This window comes from Hyla sarda, chromosome 5 (genome assembly GCF_029499605.1).
Source record: "Hyla sarda isolate aHylSar1 chromosome 5, aHylSar1.hap1, whole genome shotgun sequence".
NCBI classification, from domain to species: Eukaryota; Metazoa; Chordata; class Amphibia; order Anura; family Hylidae; genus Hyla; species Hyla sarda.
In genome coordinates this window covers 329,287,627-329,308,278 of record NC_079193.1, presented here as the reverse complement: position 1 = coordinate 329,308,278, position 20,652 = coordinate 329,287,627, and the positions used below count along the sequence as shown (strand labels likewise).

Genomic DNA, 20,652 nt, shown 5'->3' with positions numbered 1-20,652 from the left:
TTAGAAAACCATAGCATAAACTGTGTTTTGCTTAGTTTTTTCTGCAATTTTGCTAAACCAATACATATTTTTTTTCATTTAGTAAATAATCTAAAATACATTAAAATAACCTTGCATATAGAGAAGTGACTCATTATGTCACACTAGATTTCCTTGCAGATTTCCCATGCAGAAAGAGGCACGCAAAAAGAAAAAAAAACTGCAGATTACAGCCCCAGCTGTAGATGTGATTTTTCCAACCTCATCTACACATTGGACATTTTCATCATTAAAATTGACCTGTTGCGCAGATTTGAAAATCTGCATGTCAATTAATGTTGAGGATTTGTTGCAGATTTTCTCTACTAAACTCAAGGATGAAGGTAAATCCCACAACATTTCCGTAGCAAATCCACAGTAAAATTCATAATGCTTCATGTGGATTTTTCTTGAGGATTTTCCTGTGGATTTGCCATGTAAAATCTAGGCAGCAAATCTACCCTAAGAGTGACAGCTCACCAGAGATATCCATAAAAGCTCTGTCCCAGAACTCATCCACTGTGTAACACTCCGCACAAGTGATGTTGACTGACAGAACGATATCATCCTCAACGTACTTCAAGATCAGGTTATTCACCACAATATTCACATTGTTCACCACACGACGAATCAAACTCTGGACATAACCTGAAAGGGAAAAAAAGGACAGGCAATGAATACAAACTCTGGAGTAAATTCCAAGACTCATGTACTACATGTACAACGTTATCAGGAAGGTAATGGGCCATTATTGCTGAACAATAGATGAATAAAACCTCATACACCAACACAGAGACAACTAATAGGGCCCATAAAGTAAGTAATTTACTGGTGTTTGTTTTTCTAATATGTCTCTATGTGAATATGAAATAAAACCTCCCCAAAAGACCACTCCTTTGAGAAGACCACCCCCTTATACAGACCAGATTGAGTGTGAAATATATTCAGTTTCCTATACGTTTTAAACAGCGACATAGAAACATGGAAAATGGCAGCAGATAAGAACCATTTGGCCCATCTAGTGTGCCCAAAATGTATCTAACAATTGGCAAGTTCTGACGCAATGAAAAGTTTGAAGGGGAAAAAAAATATATGAAAAATTTTGCTTGCATGGGCACTCATTAAAACTAATTTTTGCTATCGCACTCCTTATGGTAAATAAAAAATATTTCTAATATACTTTGTTTAAATAAAATGAAGTTTTCTATGTTTTATTTGTGCTTAAAAAAGCTCAAGGGCACATTTTCCCCCAACTCATACACAGACTTTGGACCGAAGTCCAAACACAAGAAGTGCACTCTGGAGCACTGAGGGGGGTGTCCAACCAATGGCATATAGAAGTTAAGTGTGAGAAGAGCTATGATTGGATGAGGCTGGACCGCCCCCCCCCCCCCCCCCCTCAGCACTCCAGGCTGCACTTTCTGTGATTGGACTTCGGTCCAATGTCTGTGTATAAGATGGGGGAAAACGTGCTCTTGAGCTTTTTTAAGCACAAATAAAACATAGAAAACTTCTTTTTTTTTTTTAACAAAGTATATTAGAAATATATTTTTATTTACCATAAGGAGTGCAATAGCAAACATTTGTTTTAAAGAGAGTTACTGTTTAACTAACAAAAATCTATGGCATAGCTCAGATGGGATTGCATGTGGACAAGATTTTGCATGCGCAAAATGGAAAACAATGATTCAGATCTGAACCTAACTTTCCATTTCACTGTATTGGAATATTTAAAGTTTTCACATTTTATACTTACAGTGAAACCTCTTTGACAAGTTGAATATAATAGCATTAAAAAGTGGATCTCTATGGAGGGGGGCTCCATAGAGATCCACTTTTTAATGCTATTATATTCAACTTGTCAAAGAGGTTTCACTGTAAGTATAAAATGTGAAAACTTTAAATATTCCAATACAGTGAAATGGAAAGTTAGGTTCAGATCTGAATCATTGTTTTCCATTTTGCAGCTCCATCATAGGAGCAGAAAAAGAAAAATAATGCACTGGATTCACTGCAAGTCCAACACCAATGGAGTCCAATAGACCCCATTGAGTTTAATAGGCTCTTTTGGGTTTCCATCATGGAGAATATTTTAAAGGGCATGTTATCACATGCAGATGCGCTATTTTATCCATTTTCGGCAATGTACAAAACAAAACCTCAGGCGCAGATTTGGACCTAGCTTGGATTCTAGCTACAGAATTCTTTAAAAAAATCTTCATCTGTTCTGCAAAGAAAAAATTTACAATTTGACAAATTGATAGCTATTTACCATTGTCACATTTTTTGTGTGTCAGAATAAATTAAAAAAAATCAATAAAATATGATATAGTAGAGAGTGCAGAGCTGTGTCTGGTACACGTCAAAGGTGTAGTGGATATTCAATAGAGTCAGCTGATTCATAGGTGCTAGAAATCAGACTTACACTGATGAGTCCATGCTAGCAGATTACATTTAAAGTGTACCTGTCATCAACAAAAACTTTATATAAAATTTAGATAATACCATTATATGTATATTTGTAATATACATTGGTTAAAATTAGGGATGTCCAGATACAGATACTGGTATCGGGGCCGATACTAGCCATTTGCAAGGTATCGGGGACTCGTTTAGTGTCCCCGATACCATGCCCGATACCTGGGGCCACTCTGCATCCCCGTTCTTCCATCCGCATCATAGTGTTCCATGGAGGAGCATGTGACACACACTTCACTCCCCTTCCTCCCCTGCGCCCAGCATAACGCTACGCAGGAAGCAGAGTGACGTGTATGTCACATGCTCCTCCATAGGATGACACGATGCGGACCGGAGGACGGGAGAACAGGGCGGCAGCACCAGCACCTGACCCGAGGAGGTGAGCTGCCTAAAGGAGGGGGCTGCTACTAATGTCTAAACGGGGGGGCCTGCTGCTGTCTAACAGGGGGGGGGGGCGCCCTGCTGCTGTCTAAAGGGGGGGGGGCCCTGCTACTGTCTAAAGGGGGGGGGGCCTGCTACTGTCTAAAGGGGGGGGGCCCTGCTACTGTCTAAACGGGGGGGGGGGGCCCTGCTGCTGCCTAAACGGGGGGGGGGCCCTGCTGCTGCCTAAACGGGGGGGGCCCTGCTGCTGGCTAAACGGGGGGGGCCCTGCTGCTGGCTAAACGGGGGGGGGGCCCTGCTGCTGTCTAAACGGGGGGGCCCTGCTGCTGTCTAAACGGAGGGGGGGCCCTGCTGCTGTCTAAACGGAGGGGGGGCCCTGCTGCTGTCTAAACAGAGGGGGGGCCCTGCTGCTGTCTAAACGGGGGGGGGCCCTGCTGCTGTCTAAACGGGGGGGGGGGCCCTGCTGCTGTCTAAACGGGGGGGGGGCCCCTGGTGCTGTCTAAACGGGGGGGGGGGGGGGGGCCTGGTGCTGTCTACAGGGGGGCTGCTACTAATGACTGCCAGGGGGCTGCTGCTAATGTCTGCAAGGGGATACTACCTACTATTAAAGGCAATCTTACAGCAGAGTCACCTGCACTAACTTGAATTTATAGGTAGATATTGCAGGTGACCCGGTTTTTACCGCTGCTCACCATGTGGTCATAGGTCTCGCCGCCAATGCAAATTCCCTGTTCTGTCCAATGGAGAAGAGAGAAATCTTGGCTCATACTACAGCAGCCGCCTCCATTGTACACAACAGGGACCCACATATACTGTAAACAGCGCCAGAGACCAGGTCACCCTGGTGTCAGATTCCCTTTAAAATATAAGTACTCGTACTTGGTATCGGCGAGGACAAGCAGGGCCCTGTGCACTGAGGACAAGCAGGGCCCTGTGCACTGAGGACAAGCAGGGCCCTGTGCACTGAGGACAAGCAGGGCCCTGTGCACTGAGGACAAGCAGGGCCCTGTGCACTGAGGACAAGCAGGGCCCTGTGCACTGAGGACAAGCAGGGCCCTGTGCACTGAGGACAAGCAGGGCCCTGTGCACTGAGGACACTTTATCACCTATAAATATACACTTTTTTTAACCAATGTATATTATAAATATACATATAATTATATTACATAAAAAATGTTGTTGACGACAGGTACACTTTAATAAAGGGAATCTATCTTTGCTGCCGACACTGTTAGGGTATAAAAGCAGACTGTACATTTTCTTGGAGCTGATGGTAGTTGCCAAACTGAAAAAAAATTGAAATGTTATTTCTCAGCCAAGAGCCAAGAAGGGGGAGACTAGTTGCTCAAACATCACAGTCTGACAAGCCTCCTCGCTCACCCAGTCAAGATGAGGCTGGAAAGTTTACGAGAGTGAGGGAGGCATGCCAGGCTGTGGCACTTGAGCAGCCTGGCACTGCCCTCTTAACACTTAGTTGAGAAGTGGCAAGAAAAACAAAAGGCTGTTTGGCAAACAACTTTTGTTCGGGGGGGAAGATACAGTTTGTTTTTAGACTCTAACAGCTATCAAATGGGGTCTGCAGCTCTTAGTAGCAAACACAGCTAACCTGTTTAGTTAAAAAAAAAATGTAAACAAGACATTTTTCCCCCAAAGTATCAAACTAAAAAACAAATTTACTCATTCTCATTGTTGTTACCACAAAAGACAAATAATCAGTTTACACATCATGCTGTGAAAGGATTAATGTTTTTGTTATAAGTTGCTAAAATTTTCCAACTTTATGAAGTCATGATATAAAAATTGCATCAGATTAACATGGTATGTATTGAGCAGCACTTCACAGCTTCACATTTAACAACAGTTTACTCTATAAGGCCATTTGAAAGATTTACAAGCAAATATCAAGTGAATAAAAAATGCAAAGTATAATTGAAAATGTAACAAACATAACTTTTCCTGCTGACCTAATAGAAGGCGACTCCTTTGTTTCTAAATGAGGAAAATATGAGTCATAACTGAACTTAATTCACACTGTATTATAAGGATACAGGCACTCATAACCAAAATATAGTGCTAACCACCTGCTAACCTTCACTTAGAAGTAGAAAGTCATCAACAATGAACTTCCTAAGTAAAGCAAAACTTATTGAAGAGATCTGGCAGAAGGAATGTTTTAGGGCCCATTCACATAAATTTCCGATAAAAAACGAGCGAGAAAAATTCCGCTCGGAAATTCTGAAGCAGTAGCCTCCCATTATTTTCATTGGGATTCTGCTGCACTGTGCAAACGGCAAAATTCTCTGTGGTGGAAATGCTGCCCCAAAAATGTAAATTACTGCCCTCACAGGCAGGGCTCCATGGGAATAAGTATGTAAATTAGTTCTCCTTCAGAAGGAAGAAAATGGGTTCTCTTATTCCACCTATAATTAGCTACCCTATCCAAACATTAAATGGGCACTGTCCGATTCACAAACTTTTTATAGGTTGTATATCTTGGCAAAATATTAACTTTTCTAATATACTTTTTTTTTTTTTTTTTTTTTTTTTTTTTAGAACTCATGGCTTATAAAATCATGGCTTTGTCCAAGCCTAAGCACAGGCATGGACAAAGTCCAGTAAGTGAGGGTGGGCTAGCACTCCTGTGCTCTCTCCTGTCTGATAGCACTCCTCTGTGCTCTCCTGTCTGATAGCACTCCTCTGTGCTCTCTCCTGTCTGATAACACTCCCCTGTGCTCTCTCCTGTCTGATAGCACTCCCATGTGCTCTCTCCTGTCTGATAGCACTCCTATGTGCTCTCTCCTGTCTGATAGCACTCCTCTGCGCTCTCTCCTGTCTGATAGCACTCCTCTGCGCTCTATCCTGCCCGATAGCACTCCTCTGTGCTCTATCCTGCCCGATAGCACTCCTCTGTGCTCTCTCCTGTCCGATAGCACTCCTCTGTGCTCTCTCCTGTCCGATAGCACTCCTCTGTGCTCTCTCCTGTCCGATAGCAATCCTCTGTGCTCTCTCTTGTCCAATCAGACACAGTGGAGTGCTATCAGACAATAGAGAGCACAGAGGAGTGCTATCAGACAGGGGACAGCACAGAGGAGTGTTAGCCCACCCTCACTTACTGGACTTTGCCCATGTCTGTGCTTCAGCTTGGACAAAGCCATGATTTTATAAGTCATGATTTCTATAAAAAAAATGCATTAAGAATATTAGAAAGATGAATGTTTTACCAAAATGTACAACATATAAAAAGTTTCTGAATCTGAGAGTGACCATTTAAGGGCTCGCCCACACTACGGACATTCAGATGGCAGAATTCCACTTGTTTTCAAAGGGATTCTGCTTATCTGTTTAGTCTGCGGAATTCCCACAGTGGAATTCTGCTAGCAGAATTGACGTCAACCCAAAAAATTAACATGTTCATTCTTTAGGCAGCATTCCACCAGATTCCACCTGAATGTCTGTGTGGCCCTACATCCAAAGTATTTGGCCGCACCTGCTGCAAGCAGAATTTCTCTGGCTGAACGTATGTAGTGTCGACGAGCCCTAAAAGACTTGAAAAAAAGACTAGAGATATTAGCCAAACCACCAAATCAGACACCATTCTTTAGACAGCTGTTTTAGGGTTATTGTCCTTTGTCCATACAGACCAGAGTTGCCAGACAGGGGGGGGGGGGGGGATTTATTTATTGTTTTTGCATAGGTTTGAAGAAAAGGTGCCACAAATTTGTTAGCAATGGCTTATCTGCACAAAACTTGAAAACATTGATAAATTACCTTCAAGAAGCCTTTAATGCAAATATAGAGGTTACTTTTTTCATGAAAAAGATCCAGCTGAAAGTCTTATAGAGTCAACCTTCAAACTTTTTTTTTTTTTTTTTTTTAAAGCACTGCTGTTAAGTCATTATACCTTCAGCTGGATCTTCTCAATGATAACCATTATTCCCCAGATTTGTTTTTAAGGGCATCATATTCGAAAAGCAAGGTTCTTACTCTGTACTGACAGGAGGGGGGGCAAGAAACCCAAAACAGCTGTCTACAGATGGATGTCTAGTTTTGCTTATATATTTTATAATATCTCAAGGCTCTTAGGTGGACTGGACATTACAGCAAAAGGTCCCTGTCACAATCACACCCTATCGGTCCAGCCAAGACATTAGAGAGTGTGATGGTGCAAGGGTTAAAGCCGCCAGACCTCTGGGTATCCACTACTAGTCCCAGCAAGTCACCAAATTAACCCTTAGATAAACGTGTTTCCACCAGAGCGGCCTTCAGAAAGGTGAGCTCATATATTTAGAGATCAAAGACCAGAGCTGATTTATTAAACATTTAATCTGATAAAAGGTATCACAGTGCTATATATATATATATATATATATATATATATACACACACACACACACACACACAGGAACAAATGACATACAGGTACAAAAATATATAAAAAAGAGTTTAGCAAGGCAAGTTCAGAAAACAAAAGATGAAGTTCTTACAGCATGATTATATAGCCGTCCTTGTGAGTGAGTCCAGCTGTTCTTAGGATGGTCTTGTCAGCTTTGGCCACAGCCTTGAACAACAGTTGAGTCCAGCATTTTAAGTCTTATCTGCTTCTTTGGAGGGAAACTCCATCCCCCCCCCCCCCCTCCCCTCCCCTCTGGGGCATCTCTCTTCCTGACCCCTTATCTGTTTGATTATATGATGGGACCAGGGTGCATGACTTCAAAGGAGATACCAACCAGCCAGACCACCAATAAAATGCAATACACAAACCCACAGTCTGAATGACCTCTCACCCCCAGGTCTTAGTTTATACACAGATACAATAAAAACACATGTATGTTTCCATAATCAGGCCTTGGGCCTGACAGTCCCTAGTTCTCAGTGCCCACTAACAGTCTGGGGTTTTAATGTTTCCTTGTTCTATTCCAGTGGAGTAATTGAAAGATCTGGAATCTTTGTTGGTCTTGAGGACTGGGATGGTGACCACATACTTACAAGACTACATCTACAGGTGGCACAAGAGAGACTGCTTTCTTCTTCTTCTGGAGGATAGTTATTTTGCATAAGCAACAAACACACTAGTCAAAGAAATGTACCATTAGAAGAATAGCGAGAGGATTATTTACTTATACACATAAAGTATTAGGCAATATTAGCTGGGGCAATTACTTAACAGAAATAAACAAGCACAAATGGAACAGATGTGCTACATAATGTGACCTTCCGCACAGACACTTGTGCAAATATCCTTTTTCTCGTCATTTAGACAATGTTTATAAGCTGTTATTACTAGGAGAACGAGGCTTCCTCTGTGCTATATTCAGGGCACAATATTGTAAGTGGATCAAGCTAATAGGGATCTCATCAGATTCCATTTAAGGTGCGTTCACACATACAGAATTCTGCGCAAATTTGATGCGCAGGATTTGTAACTGCTGATTAGAAGTTGTGCTCATTCATTTAGTTTACATTGAAATCTCCAGCAGAAAATCCTGCGCATAAAATCTGCTTAAGTGTGAACGTACCCTTACTTTGATTGTTTGTGACACAATGGGAAGCATATGTGACAGGCCAGATAAACACAAAGCTATTTACATCAAAAGCATATTTTCCTTACAAACCTGTTAATACACAGTGGCAGTTAGGGTCGGGCCATACTCACACACTGCATATGCATGTTACAAACATGAAGTGTGTGAGTATGTATTTAATTTGGCAGAGTCCTTTTTTCAAAAATGAAAAAAAAAGTGATCTGATTGGCTGCAATGGCAACTGGTCAACTTTTCCACTGCACACGTTTTGATAAATCTCTTCCATTATGTGGCCTCTGCACAAATGCACATGAACAGGGTTTAACAAAGTATTTAAAGGAATGCTGCAGATTTTTAATGCCACAACATGGCCTATTAGCCACAGATTGCAATACAATACTACCTATTCCACATGTAATTTATGGGAATTTTTTTTCAGCACATTTTAGGCCTTTATTACTAAGTGGCATATATTGTATGTGTTGCGTGTGCATATGGTGTATGGGTTGTGCTTACTGCAACTTTCTGTACTGTTCTTCATAACTAAAAGATCAGGGTGGTTAATGAACAATTTACATTTTCACAGGACCGTCAAACCCAAAGAACACCTCAGCTGAGTAATTCACAACAGAAAAACCTATGAACACATTATTGCCCTCTGCTGACACCTCTGTCCATGTCAGGAACTGTCCAGAGTAGGATAGGTTTGCTATGGGGATTTACTCCTACTATTGACAGTTCCCAACATGGACAGAGGTGTCAGCAGAGAGCAATGTGGTCAGACAGAAAAGAACAACTCAACTTCTTCTGTAGAATACAGCAACTGATAAGTATTGGAAGGATTGAGATTTTTTTTAAAGGGGTACTCCGCTGGAAAATATTTTAAATCAACTGGTGCCAGAAAGTTGAACAGATTTGTAAATTATTTCTATTAAAAAATATTAATCCTTCCAGTACTTATCAGCTGCTATATGGTTCACAGGAATTTATTTTCTTTTTGAATGCCCTCTCTGCTGACACCTCTGTCCATTTTAAGACCTGTCCAGAGGAGGAGAGGTTTGCTATGGGGATTTGCTCCTACTCTGGACATGTCCTAAAATGGACAGAGGTCAGCAGAGAGCACTGTGGTCTGACAGAAAGGAAATTCAAAAATAAAAACTTCCTGTGGACCAATTAGCTGCTGATAAGTACTGGAAGGATTAAGATTTTTAAATAGAAGTAATTTACAAGTCTGTTTAACTTTCTGGCCCCAGTTGATTTAAACAAAAAAAAAAAAAAAAGTTTTCCACCGGAGTACCCCTTTAAGGTGGTGTCCTGTTTGGGGCGGGGTTTATCCTCTGGTGAAGCTCCACCAACTCATGACTCAAAATTTTTCAGAAGCAATGACTTATTTATTAATTTAAGATGTTGGAGTTGTGTGATCGAAAGAAGGGACAAAACTATTGTATCATCTGTACATTCAGAATTGCTGGTGAATGCACAAAGTCCCAGATTTCTTACAGTTTATTAAAGAAATAATATGATGTAACCATATCAGAGCATTAGCATCCTGACTGTAAAGCATACTGAAAAATGTTAGGCTTTGTTTGAAATATACCAGCTCCATAAACTGTAATTGGTTGCATGCAGAATGCATATGAATGCAATTTTGAGAGCTTTCTTTTCCTTAGAGAAAATGTAGTTTGCAAGTGGTAGATTCCTGCAAACTCTCTTTCTTTCTTTAGGAGACTGCCACATGGGTAAAGTAACACACACCGGGCAGTAATCTCATGAATTAAATGTCATGTGACAGGGTGTTTTTTTGTTGTTGTTGTTTTTAATGGGAAAATGGGCGGTTTCAATTTTTATTTAAAAAAAATTAATATATCTTAATTTTTTTTTAATTTAATTTAAACTTTTTGACAATGTGTACTGCCTGTCACCCAGCACCCAGTACCTGCCTATCCATAGGATAGGGAATACATGCTGATTGGTGAGAGTTGGACTGCTCTGAGACCCCCTCCGATGCAGAGAAGGGGGGCATAATTCTCCCCAAAATGAAGGCAACACATTAAACCTTGACCTTGGATTAGTGAAAGGCACAGCTCTATTTATTCTTCATGGAGCAGCTGAATAATTTCGATCTCTGAACTCAAAAATGTTCAGCGCCACCAAAGAGAATAAATGGAGCATTGCCCGCCAAGGCTGCACATGCGCAGAACTATGTGTCTGTGTGCATTGTGCATTCGTGTGGTATCCCAGATGAATGAAGTCGCATGTTCGGGAACAGATTGGACCATACAGGTACCTAAATATAGTAAATAACACTCTAGTAAGATAGGCTTAATAATATGAGTATATTTCTGGATCATTATAGATTAAAAGTCCTATCAGTGCCTACTATATTCTATACAATATTAGAACACTGCAAATTTACCCAGTGATTAATACTCTTTGAAATGTATTGGGTGAAATCCCCAGGACAATCAGAAGAAAACTCTTGCGGATTTGTGGTGAAAATTATCTTTTTTTTTATCTGGACTTGGCCTTAGGAATGCTAAAACTCAGTATTTGGTTATGGTTTTAAAGCTGGATATAAAACAAAAAAGGTTTTCATACACACACTACAAACAGATGTTGATAATAGTGCGGAATTGAACAGCTTCCTTATATTATGATTAGGCTTCTCCCCCCCACCATATAAATGGTGAAGCCCTATGACTAACCTTACTTTGCTTCTCAAGCACTGGGTAACTTTGCTGTGTCACAAAGTGCACAAAAACAAAGTATATGAACTATTTATTTTATAACAAATATTTCTGAAAAATTAATGGCCATAAATATTTCCCACTTTTGGTTTCACCGCTCACAATGCACAAAACTGTAATGACTCAAGTCGACGAGTAACAATTTCTGTCCAAAGCATTAGCCGTGATTTAGTAAGTGCTGCACGTTTTATTTTTCAATCCTTATCCAAGTTTGTTTCACTGTTTCCCTATTGGAAGACTCTTGCTAGGGGTGAGAAAAATGCATGAAAATTTGTAAGCCTGGGTCCCTACAGCTGCATTTTGCTTCCTTGTTTTGTGTGTTACTGACTGTTCATCTGTACATTCTTTTATGGTACAAAAGTGAAGCAAACACTGTCCTGGATTAAGGATTTTGGCTGCAAAACAGTAAGTAATCTAGTCCTGTTTACAGCAGATTGTTATAATGCATTTCCTGTAACCTGGCTACAAAATAACAAGCTGCAGCAGAAGCCTCCCCCCTCTGTCCTGTGTGCTGTAGAATGCAAAGACTAAAGCCCCTCCCATTGTATAAGCCCACCCAACCCTCAACTGTTTCCAAACTGAATGAGTAGACCTATAATGCTCAAACTATGGGCAGAATTAATTACTGTCATTTAAATCAACCTTTCACATGTTGCACAGACATATAAACATTTTAGATTGGTCAGGGTCTCAGTCCTGAGTTCCTTCCCTCAGATCATAAGAAATATCTGGGTGAAGTGCAAGGTAACACGCTTCACTCTCTGGCTTGACACTTGATCTGACCGATTGCAGGAGATTGCTCTATTATAAGTCTACAGAGTCAACTCCTGAAATCAATTGGATAGAGGCTCTCTCTAATGATCTTTTGATATCTCTGTGTGTAATGTCCAAAGTTTATTTAAATTACAGTAAAGATTTAAGTTCATCATTACAAACAATTAGAGGTGGTAATAATACAGCCGACTGCTGCGAGATGCAAGTGCACCCCAAGAAGATCGGCAGTCCACTATCATATGGGCAGGGCAACACCAATAATTGCTGGATTATTGGTGCAGCTCTATTATATTATTTGTCAGACACCGAGAGGGAGATGTGTGCCTGACAGACAAGAAATTTTTGTTTTCTGTTTACCTGTCAAAACACCACAAAAATGTGACAAACTAAATTTTTTACATGCAGTACATTTTATATTTCATTATAGACTTTTGCTTTAGGGAAACTAACATAGAAGAGTCCTCAGGCCCACGAAAACTGCCACTGCAGTTTATACAAGCACCTGATCCCCCTTATGACCTCAAAAAGTGTCACAGGACCAAGGAAGAAAACAAAGAAGAAAACAACTGGAAGGAAAAGCGTAGTGGCAGCGAAGTGAACCAGACAAAAATGCCTATTTTATTTCCTACAGCTCAAAGCATATAGCCCCCCCCCAAAAAAAAAAAATAAAAAAAAAAGTTCCAGCCCGGAAAAATCCCATTAAGGTTCTATTCACACATACAGTATCCTGCGCATATTTGAAGCTGTGTTCAGTCATTCAGTTTACATTGAACTCTGCAGCATAAAATCTGCTGTTTTAAATCCTGTGCATCAGATATGGTCAAGATACTGTATGTTCGAATACACCGGAAGTATTATGAGCCTTAAAGGAGTAGTCCAGTGGTGACCCAGTGGTGAACAACTTATCCCTAATCCTAAGGATAAGTTTGAGATCGCAGGGGGTCCGACCGCTGGGGCCCCTGCAATCTCCTGTATGGAGCCCCGACAGGCCGCGGGAAGGGGGCGTGTCGACCTCCGCACGAAGCGGAGGCCGACACGCCCCCTCAATACAACTCTATGGCAGAGCCAAAGCGCTGCTTTCGGCAATCTCCGGCTCTGCCATAGAGATGTATTGAGGGGGCGTGTCGGCCGCCACTTCGTGCGGAGGTCGACACCCGCTATCTGGCCGGAAAGCCTGGCCCCCGTACAGAGAGATCGCAGGGGGCCCCAGCGGTCGGACCCCCCGCGATCTCAAACTTATCCCCTATCCTTAGGATAGGGGATAAGTTTTTCACCACTGGACTACCCCCTTTAAGACCACCATACACATTAGATGTGTCGAATTCGAACTTGCCAGTTAAGCATGACAGATCTCCAGACTCTTCCATTAGAGTTCACGCCGACATATAGAAGGATTGGGCAGTGGCATCTGCTTTTCAGCTTAAAGTCACAAATCACGGTACGCATCATATCTGTACACAATTACAATTGCAGTGTCCCTCCGCTATCTCCTGTCCAGTGCCCTGACTCTCCTATGCACATTTCCTATGCAAGAGGTGTGTTGACTACCGCAGAAGTGTAGGCCGACACGCCCCCTCAATGCATCGCTAGGGGAGAGCAAGAGATACAGCATTTGTGTATCTCCGGCTTTCCCCTAGAGATACATGAAGGGGGCTTTGTGCGGGGGTCGACAGTATCCCTGCACGGAGGGGATATATAACTCCATACACAAAGAGAGCTGGGCGTCGGGCAAGAGATCCCTCGCGATCAGCCACTTAAAAGTTGTGTTACGCTGCATTACTCAATGTGTCAATGTGTTGACTGAAAGAAAATTGCCATGACTTTTGTTACGTGTTCTGCTGACAATACATTTAAAAAATGTTCCTTTTGTTAACATAACTGGTTAGATAATATAGTCCACTTAGAGCCGACTATAAATCACTTGAAATGGGTTAAAAATCCCTAAAAGACCAATATTTCACACATATCTTTATTATTCAATCATCAAGTTGCTATGACACTGGTAAAGCATAATAAACACCCAGTGAGGGGACTGGCTCGGAGGAACGTCTCCTCTGTGAAAAGAGGCATGATGGAATGCAGGAGGCCCCGGTGGGAGAACAGTCAATAAGGAGACAGCCCACTTTCTGTTTTCCACCAAACCCTGACCTCTGGACTAACCATGTCTGCCCTTTTGCCCTCACTTCAACTAACTGAAGTTGTACAAAAGCTAACAGGAGCAAAAGAAGTCAAAAGAAATTTTTGCACCCTATGGCCGACATTTATCATTGTCTTTAGACTGTTATTTGTGTCTAGAAAAGGCACAAAAAAGACGCAAGCAGGGTTTATTTGCGCCTTTTGGTTTACACATTTCTGCTGATTTTGAGTTGCAATCCACTGATTTTGGCAATACACATGATATGGAAGGGTTTTATGAACTGCACCTTTTTGTGAAAAGGCGCAAAGCCACTGAAAAGTCTCTAAAACTACACCAGCCCAGACTAACTGTATGTTAAGAGATATGTATCAAATGCTCTGTGACCATTTAATAAATGTGGTGTTCCTACACATCACCAGAACACAAAAAAAGATGTAGAAAAATGCTTCACTTACACCTACAATGATAAATGCCGGCCTATGACTCTTCCAAGGAGATACCATCCCACAAAAAGGTATCAAAACAAAGGCTAAGTATGTTCTACCATCCTTATTTTTTTTAATTTTTTGTTTTATATTAGAATGTATCCATTCCTTTATAGACGTCTCCATCTAGAGTTCTGTATGGTGCCCACGGACTGATGTGTACATCCTTTCCTATAGCAAATATTTTTAAAAGGTAATAAAGGTTTGAACCTGGGATCTTCTGATAACTGGAGGCCTTAACAAGTCCTATTAAATTACTTTGTCAATATTACAATGGTAAAATAGGACAATTGTTAGTTTCCAGCCAAATTTCTAACATATAGGGGGAAATTTCTCAAAACCTGTCAAGCGGAAAAGTTGCCCATAGCAACCAATCAGATTGCTTCTTTCATTTTTGAAAAGGCCTCTGCAAAATGAAAGGAGCAATCTGATTGGTTGCTATGGACAACTGGGCAACTTTTACTCTGCACAGGTTTTGATAAATTTATTAATAACGGACTCTAACAGATTAAAACGGATAATGTAAAAAATCCCATAGACTATAATGGGATTTTCTAACGGACATATGGGATTTTCTAACGGACGTTTAATGGACGATTTTCAGGGTTTTCATAAAAGAACATCAAACGGATCTTTAAAACGGATACATTTTATAGTGTGAAAGCAGCCTTAGTGAGCTTGAATGTATTTCCCGGGAAGCATTGTCTGCAAGATCGCCTATGCCTATGGCTGCATAGAGTATTTCACAGAGTCAGCTCAAATATGATAATAGGAATGCAAATTTCCTTAGTACTGAGCCTTTGGTGTCATATATGAGGAGTCAAGCTTAGCTAAAATTCCATTGTCGTGTTTCAAGGCTCTTTAGACAGTCTGAACATGAATTTACAGGGTAGCTGACTGTAGGTGACTTTAGAAAGACAGCATATTTCCATACAATTTCCCAGGAAGCATTGCCAGTAAGACTCCATACATTTATGTCCACAAAGTAAATCTTCCCTCATCCTGAAATTAAAACAAGATACAAAATAATCACCTGGTGGTAAGTCAGGATCAGTGGGGGCCGCTTGTTGGATCTTCCTTGGTTTAATTGGGGATTTAGCACTCTCTGTATTGCTTCGACTGGTAGAGCTTGAACCACAGCTCTCATGATCATCCTGGAAGTAAAAAAAAAAATATATATATATATATATGGATAAAAAAATTAAAAAAAACTTCTAAAACCAAAATAAATTACACAATTTGCAATAAATTTTGGATAGCATAGAATTACTAATATCCAGAAGAAATGTTAATATTTTATAAATGTTAAATAACAAAAATGGTTCATAAGCATCTGATTAATTCTAAATTGTTGAATTGAAAAGAAAAGAAATAAACAGAAAATAATAAAAAATAAAAAAAATTATTGCAAAAAAACTTTCAAGCAATAGTTGAATCTAATTGCCATTTCCACTTCGAAAATGCCTGCAGCATTTTCATGATATCGCGCTGAGACCTCACGACAAATGAAAAATCAGGACTTATAAATGACTTAATTGTCTCATAATGTCGCAACAGAGAGCAAGAAGAGGTGCACAAAAAAAAACAACCAAATAGAATAACGAATACGTAGACTGTTCGTTAATGACAGAATGTGAAAGTAAAACCCTAATACATAGGAGGTTTGAAAACCCAAACTTAGTAAATTTCAACCAATACTGCAAACACAGTGTTTCTATTGCTTCTTGCATGTGATATTCAACAGGTATAACAATATAAAACTATATGGAGAGATCAAATTTATTGTTACCGATAAATGTTCTGACTTAGGCTGGGTTCACACTGCGGAAGCAGAGTGCGGCCAGGTACAACTGAATCAGTCGGTGCTAGGACCGTGCGGACACTGCAGTCTCCAATAGACTGCAATGTGTTCTGCCAGTATTTCCGCCAAAAGAAAAAGCAACGCCATTCTTCAGGCGGAAATTTTCAAGAGGATGTTCCGTTCAAATTCCGCTTCAGAAATTCCAAATTGTGCATTTGTGAACGGAAACCCATTCATTCACTATACTATACATTTTAGTAAGCGGAATTTCTGCCTGCAATTTCAAAGCGGAATTGCAGACGGATATTCTGTAGTGTGAACCTAGCCTTAGTCTTTCCCTTCTGAATATTTGTAACGAAACAAATGCATGTTCACACAATGCGGATTTGCTACAGAAAATCTGCATCAGAAAATTGGGAGGGATTCTGCACTTATAATAATAATTATTTATTTATATAGCGCCTACAGATTCCACAGCGTATTCAATCAATGTATTTAAAATCCACTGAAGATCCGCTGCAGAAAACCTGCAGAAGATTCACTTTGTATGAATATTCCCTTAGGGTCCACTTACACTGAGGAAATTAATCCCGTAATTGTACTTCTCCTTTATCAGCAATGTCCAGTTGAGATTGAATGGAGCTCTGGCTGAGCCTGCTTGCTCATTTTAAGTACTCACTCACTGTGGACACAAAACTGACAAAATTCCACTGTAAAATTCCTCATGCAGCAGCATCCTATTGTTTTTAATAGGATTCTGCTGTTCTATACATACTACAGAATTTTCATCTATATAGATGGTGCATGTCCACGCTGTCCTACCCCTGACGGTTTTGGCGCCGTCTGCTGCAGGTGGAATTCAGCCTGATAAATATTCACAGCGTGGACAATCCCTTAAGGGAGTTATGCAGTATCACAAAACATACCCCCCTATCCTCATAATAGGAGTCAAATGTCAGATTTCAGGGTGTCCGATCGCTGGCACCGGTTATCCTAATGAATGGAGGTATGCTGACACGCATGAAGCAGTGGCTGACACGTCCCCGCCATGCATCTCTATGGGAAAGTCAGAGATACAGCATTCGGGTATCTCTGGCTCTCCCATAGAGATTAATGTAGGGGCCGCAGCTTTGTGCCATGTTCGACACACTGCATCCATGCAGACAGCCGCTGTGTCGGGCAGGAGATCAGAGGTTCCCAGTGGTCGGACCAAACCCCCAGGATCTGACATTTATCCCCTATCCTGGCAATAGGGGATACTTTTTTTTTTATACTTGACTACCTCTAACTTATGTTCTCATGATGGGTGGGGGTCTCAGCAGCTGTCTACCCAATGATCAGCTACTAACCCATATCCTGTGAATAAGGAATAACTTCTTTATGTTGGGTAATCCCTTTAAAGCAATTGTATCCTCATGTACAGTCAGATATAGGTGGAAAAATGCTCAAGTTTTTAACAAAACAAGAAAACAGCCTTATCACCAGACAATTACAGATTTTCTGCCTCAACAAATTTCCTTGTAGCAATTGACAGGCTGAATAATTCCCAATTATCTGTCTCTCCCTTGTTTTTAAAGAACAAGTAGAGCATGCAGATTGACTACAGTAGATAGCCTGTTCATGCTCGGTATCTATTCAGAAGCCATTTAAAACACTTTGAAAAGCCATGACCCTATTAACACTGCCATGAGGCTCTCAACAGAAGACTACCCAAGCATCCTAGATACACAACACAGTAAATTGACAGTGCAAACCAAATGTTCCAAAAAGGAGAAAAAAAAAATACCTCAATTAAAAGGTCGAGAGGTTAAAGAGAGTAGTGAAAAGGGGAACATCTTTGAGCTAACTAAATAAATGGAAGAAACTTAATACAGTTTTATCAGGAGACTCTCACAATTGGTCTTATAATCATTTCCAGAAACCCCAGAGCTGCCCTCACATACTTACTAAAAGTGTTATATGGAGCATGGAATCTAATGGATGCTCCAAAAAGAAATAGTGAAGTCAGAGATCAACCCGAACCTTCACATATTTACCGCTGTGTCTAACATTCAGATAACACCAGCAGTAGTTAGGTGTACGAGGCTCAGGGCCAAAGTCCGTTCAGAATCAATTTCAGTAGTGTTGGGTTATATTGTTAAATCCTTATTTAATTAGAGTCGTTGGCTTTTGTGGTTTTGAAGAAATCTAGAGTTAAACAAGCTAAATAATAAAGTCTCACATTAGTCCTTGCTGGGTTTTAACCACAGTGATAATTATCAGAAAACAACCCCCGGCTACATTTACAAAGTTGTTCTCAATAGTAACGCTGTGACGTTTTCCGAAGACTTCAGGCATTTATTGAAATGCTTTATTATTTCAACTAGACTGTGCTTCAGATCTGGACTGAGGTGACTTCCAAGGGGATAAGGCAGCCTATACCCAGATAATGCAGCTCCTTCCCATTGAGTTTCCCAGACCATCGATTCTTTCTTTGTAACCATGTACATTACAGGATTTACAGAAAGAACTGTACTAATACTGCTGCGACCCTACTGCAAAGCACGCCATAGCAGTGACAAACCCTAAACAGTGAGGTGCTGAGCAGGAATTTCCTAGGCGTTAAGAAGAGAGCGCTCTGCAGCAGGTGCCAGAATCAATCAAACAGCAGCGGTGGCAGTTGAGTACATGCTTTTATCTTTCACCCTGTTACGTCTTTTTTTATTACTGCATGGAAATTGCACTGTGTTAATATGGCCTCAAAGCATCCTGAGATCATTCATGTGTGGGGTGTCTTTTCACCCAAAGGAATGGGCTCCCTCATGATTTTGCCTCAATCAATTTGGCCCAGAATATGATATCCAGCATGTCCAGGCTAATTGCTCTAGTCTTAAAGGGGTACTCCGCCCCTAGACATCTTATCCCCTATCCAAAGGATAGGGGAGAAGATGTCTGACCCCAGGGGGTCCCGCCGCTGGGGGCCCCTGCTATGTCAGCTGCGGCACCCCAGACATCTGGTGCACGGTGTGAACTTTGCTCTGAGCAAAATTACTGGCCATGCGGGGCGAAGGCTCGTTACATCACGGTCACGTCCTGCTCGTGGCGTCAACCCCACCCCACCAATACAAGTCTATAGAAGGGAGCGTGACAAATGCTCTAAACAAACCCCCACGATCAGACATCTTATCCCCCATCCTTTGTATAGGGAATAAGATGTCTAGAGACTGAGTACCCCTTTAAAACAGAAGGGACAATATGGTAAATGTTGAGTCTTGGCAAAGACTTGTATGTAATGTATTTGTCAATAAACGTTTTAAAAGAAATATAATGAAACTTAAGAAGTGGAAACTTATGGAAAGACACTGTAGCAGCAACAATTGTGAAAGACAAAATATGTGTTAGTATTAAAAGTTTTGGCCACGAATGTAGCTCAGAATTTCCTGAATTATGTTCAGTGCTACACGTAGTACAGGATATCATCAAACCATGATCTTTTAACAGGCCTTGTGGACAGGAGCTGAGAAACACAGTTCTAGAGTACTTAAAGGGGTTATCTAGGAAGCAGAAGGAATGTCCTAATCTTGCTCCCTGACATTCCACTTCTTTCTTGGAACTCTATCCTGATTATCACACGAGGATAAAACCACACATACATGGGGTGGGGAAGGGATGATTGATGGTTGTCACAACTTTCGAGGTGGGACCAAGGTTGAAATGGAGCACTGTGGAACAAGTAATACCTTGTCTATTCCCTGGCTAACCCCTTTAAGCTTGTGCTGCAGGGAAAAATATCTGGGGTTTGACTTTTACCAACAAAATTAGCTGATTGCCGAGGGTGTTGGAAGGTCATCTACAGAGCAGTTTCCATATTGCCGGAACTGTCTACAGTAAGACAACCCCTCCTATCTTGTAACTAGAGTCTGGACAAGGACTGATATTTTTACAACAGGTGTACAAGTGAAGCTTTATGGTGTCGATCCTGTAGCCAAGGCATTAAAGGGGTATTCCAGGAAATACTTTTTTTTATATATCAACTAGCTCCAGAAAGTTAAACAGATTTGTAAATTACTTCTATAAAAAAATCATAATCCTTCCAATAGTTATCAGCTGCTGAAGTGGAGTTCTTTTCTGTCTGGCAACAGTGCTCTCTGCTGACATCTCTGCTTGTCTTGGGAAGTAGAAGAGGTTTGCTATGGGGATTTGCTTCTACTCTGGACAGTTCCCAAGACAGGTGTCATCAGAGAGCACTTAGACAGAAAAGGACTCAACTTCAGCAGCTCATAAGTACTGAAAGGATTACGTTTTTTTTTAATAGAAGTAATTTACAAAT

At 41.0% G+C, this 20,652-nt stretch overlaps 1 protein-coding gene across 5 annotated transcripts in view; it reads right to left on the bottom strand.

Moving 5' to 3' along the window:
- VPS13B (vacuolar protein sorting 13 homolog B) overlaps window positions 1-20,652 on the bottom strand; it is a 1,225,788-nt gene that overhangs the window by 1,135,785 nt on the left and 69,351 nt on the right. For all 5 annotated transcript variants that reach the window (XM_056522379.1, XM_056522375.1, XM_056522376.1 and 2 more), the window contains exons 4-5: window positions 15,576-15,696; window positions 499-666 (exon numbers count right to left, since the gene is read on the bottom strand). In XM_056522379.1, the coding sequence (XP_056378354.1) occupies window positions 499-666; window positions 15,576-15,696 (289 nt within the window). The remainder of the gene's footprint in view (window positions 1-498; window positions 667-15,575; window positions 15,697-20,652) is intronic.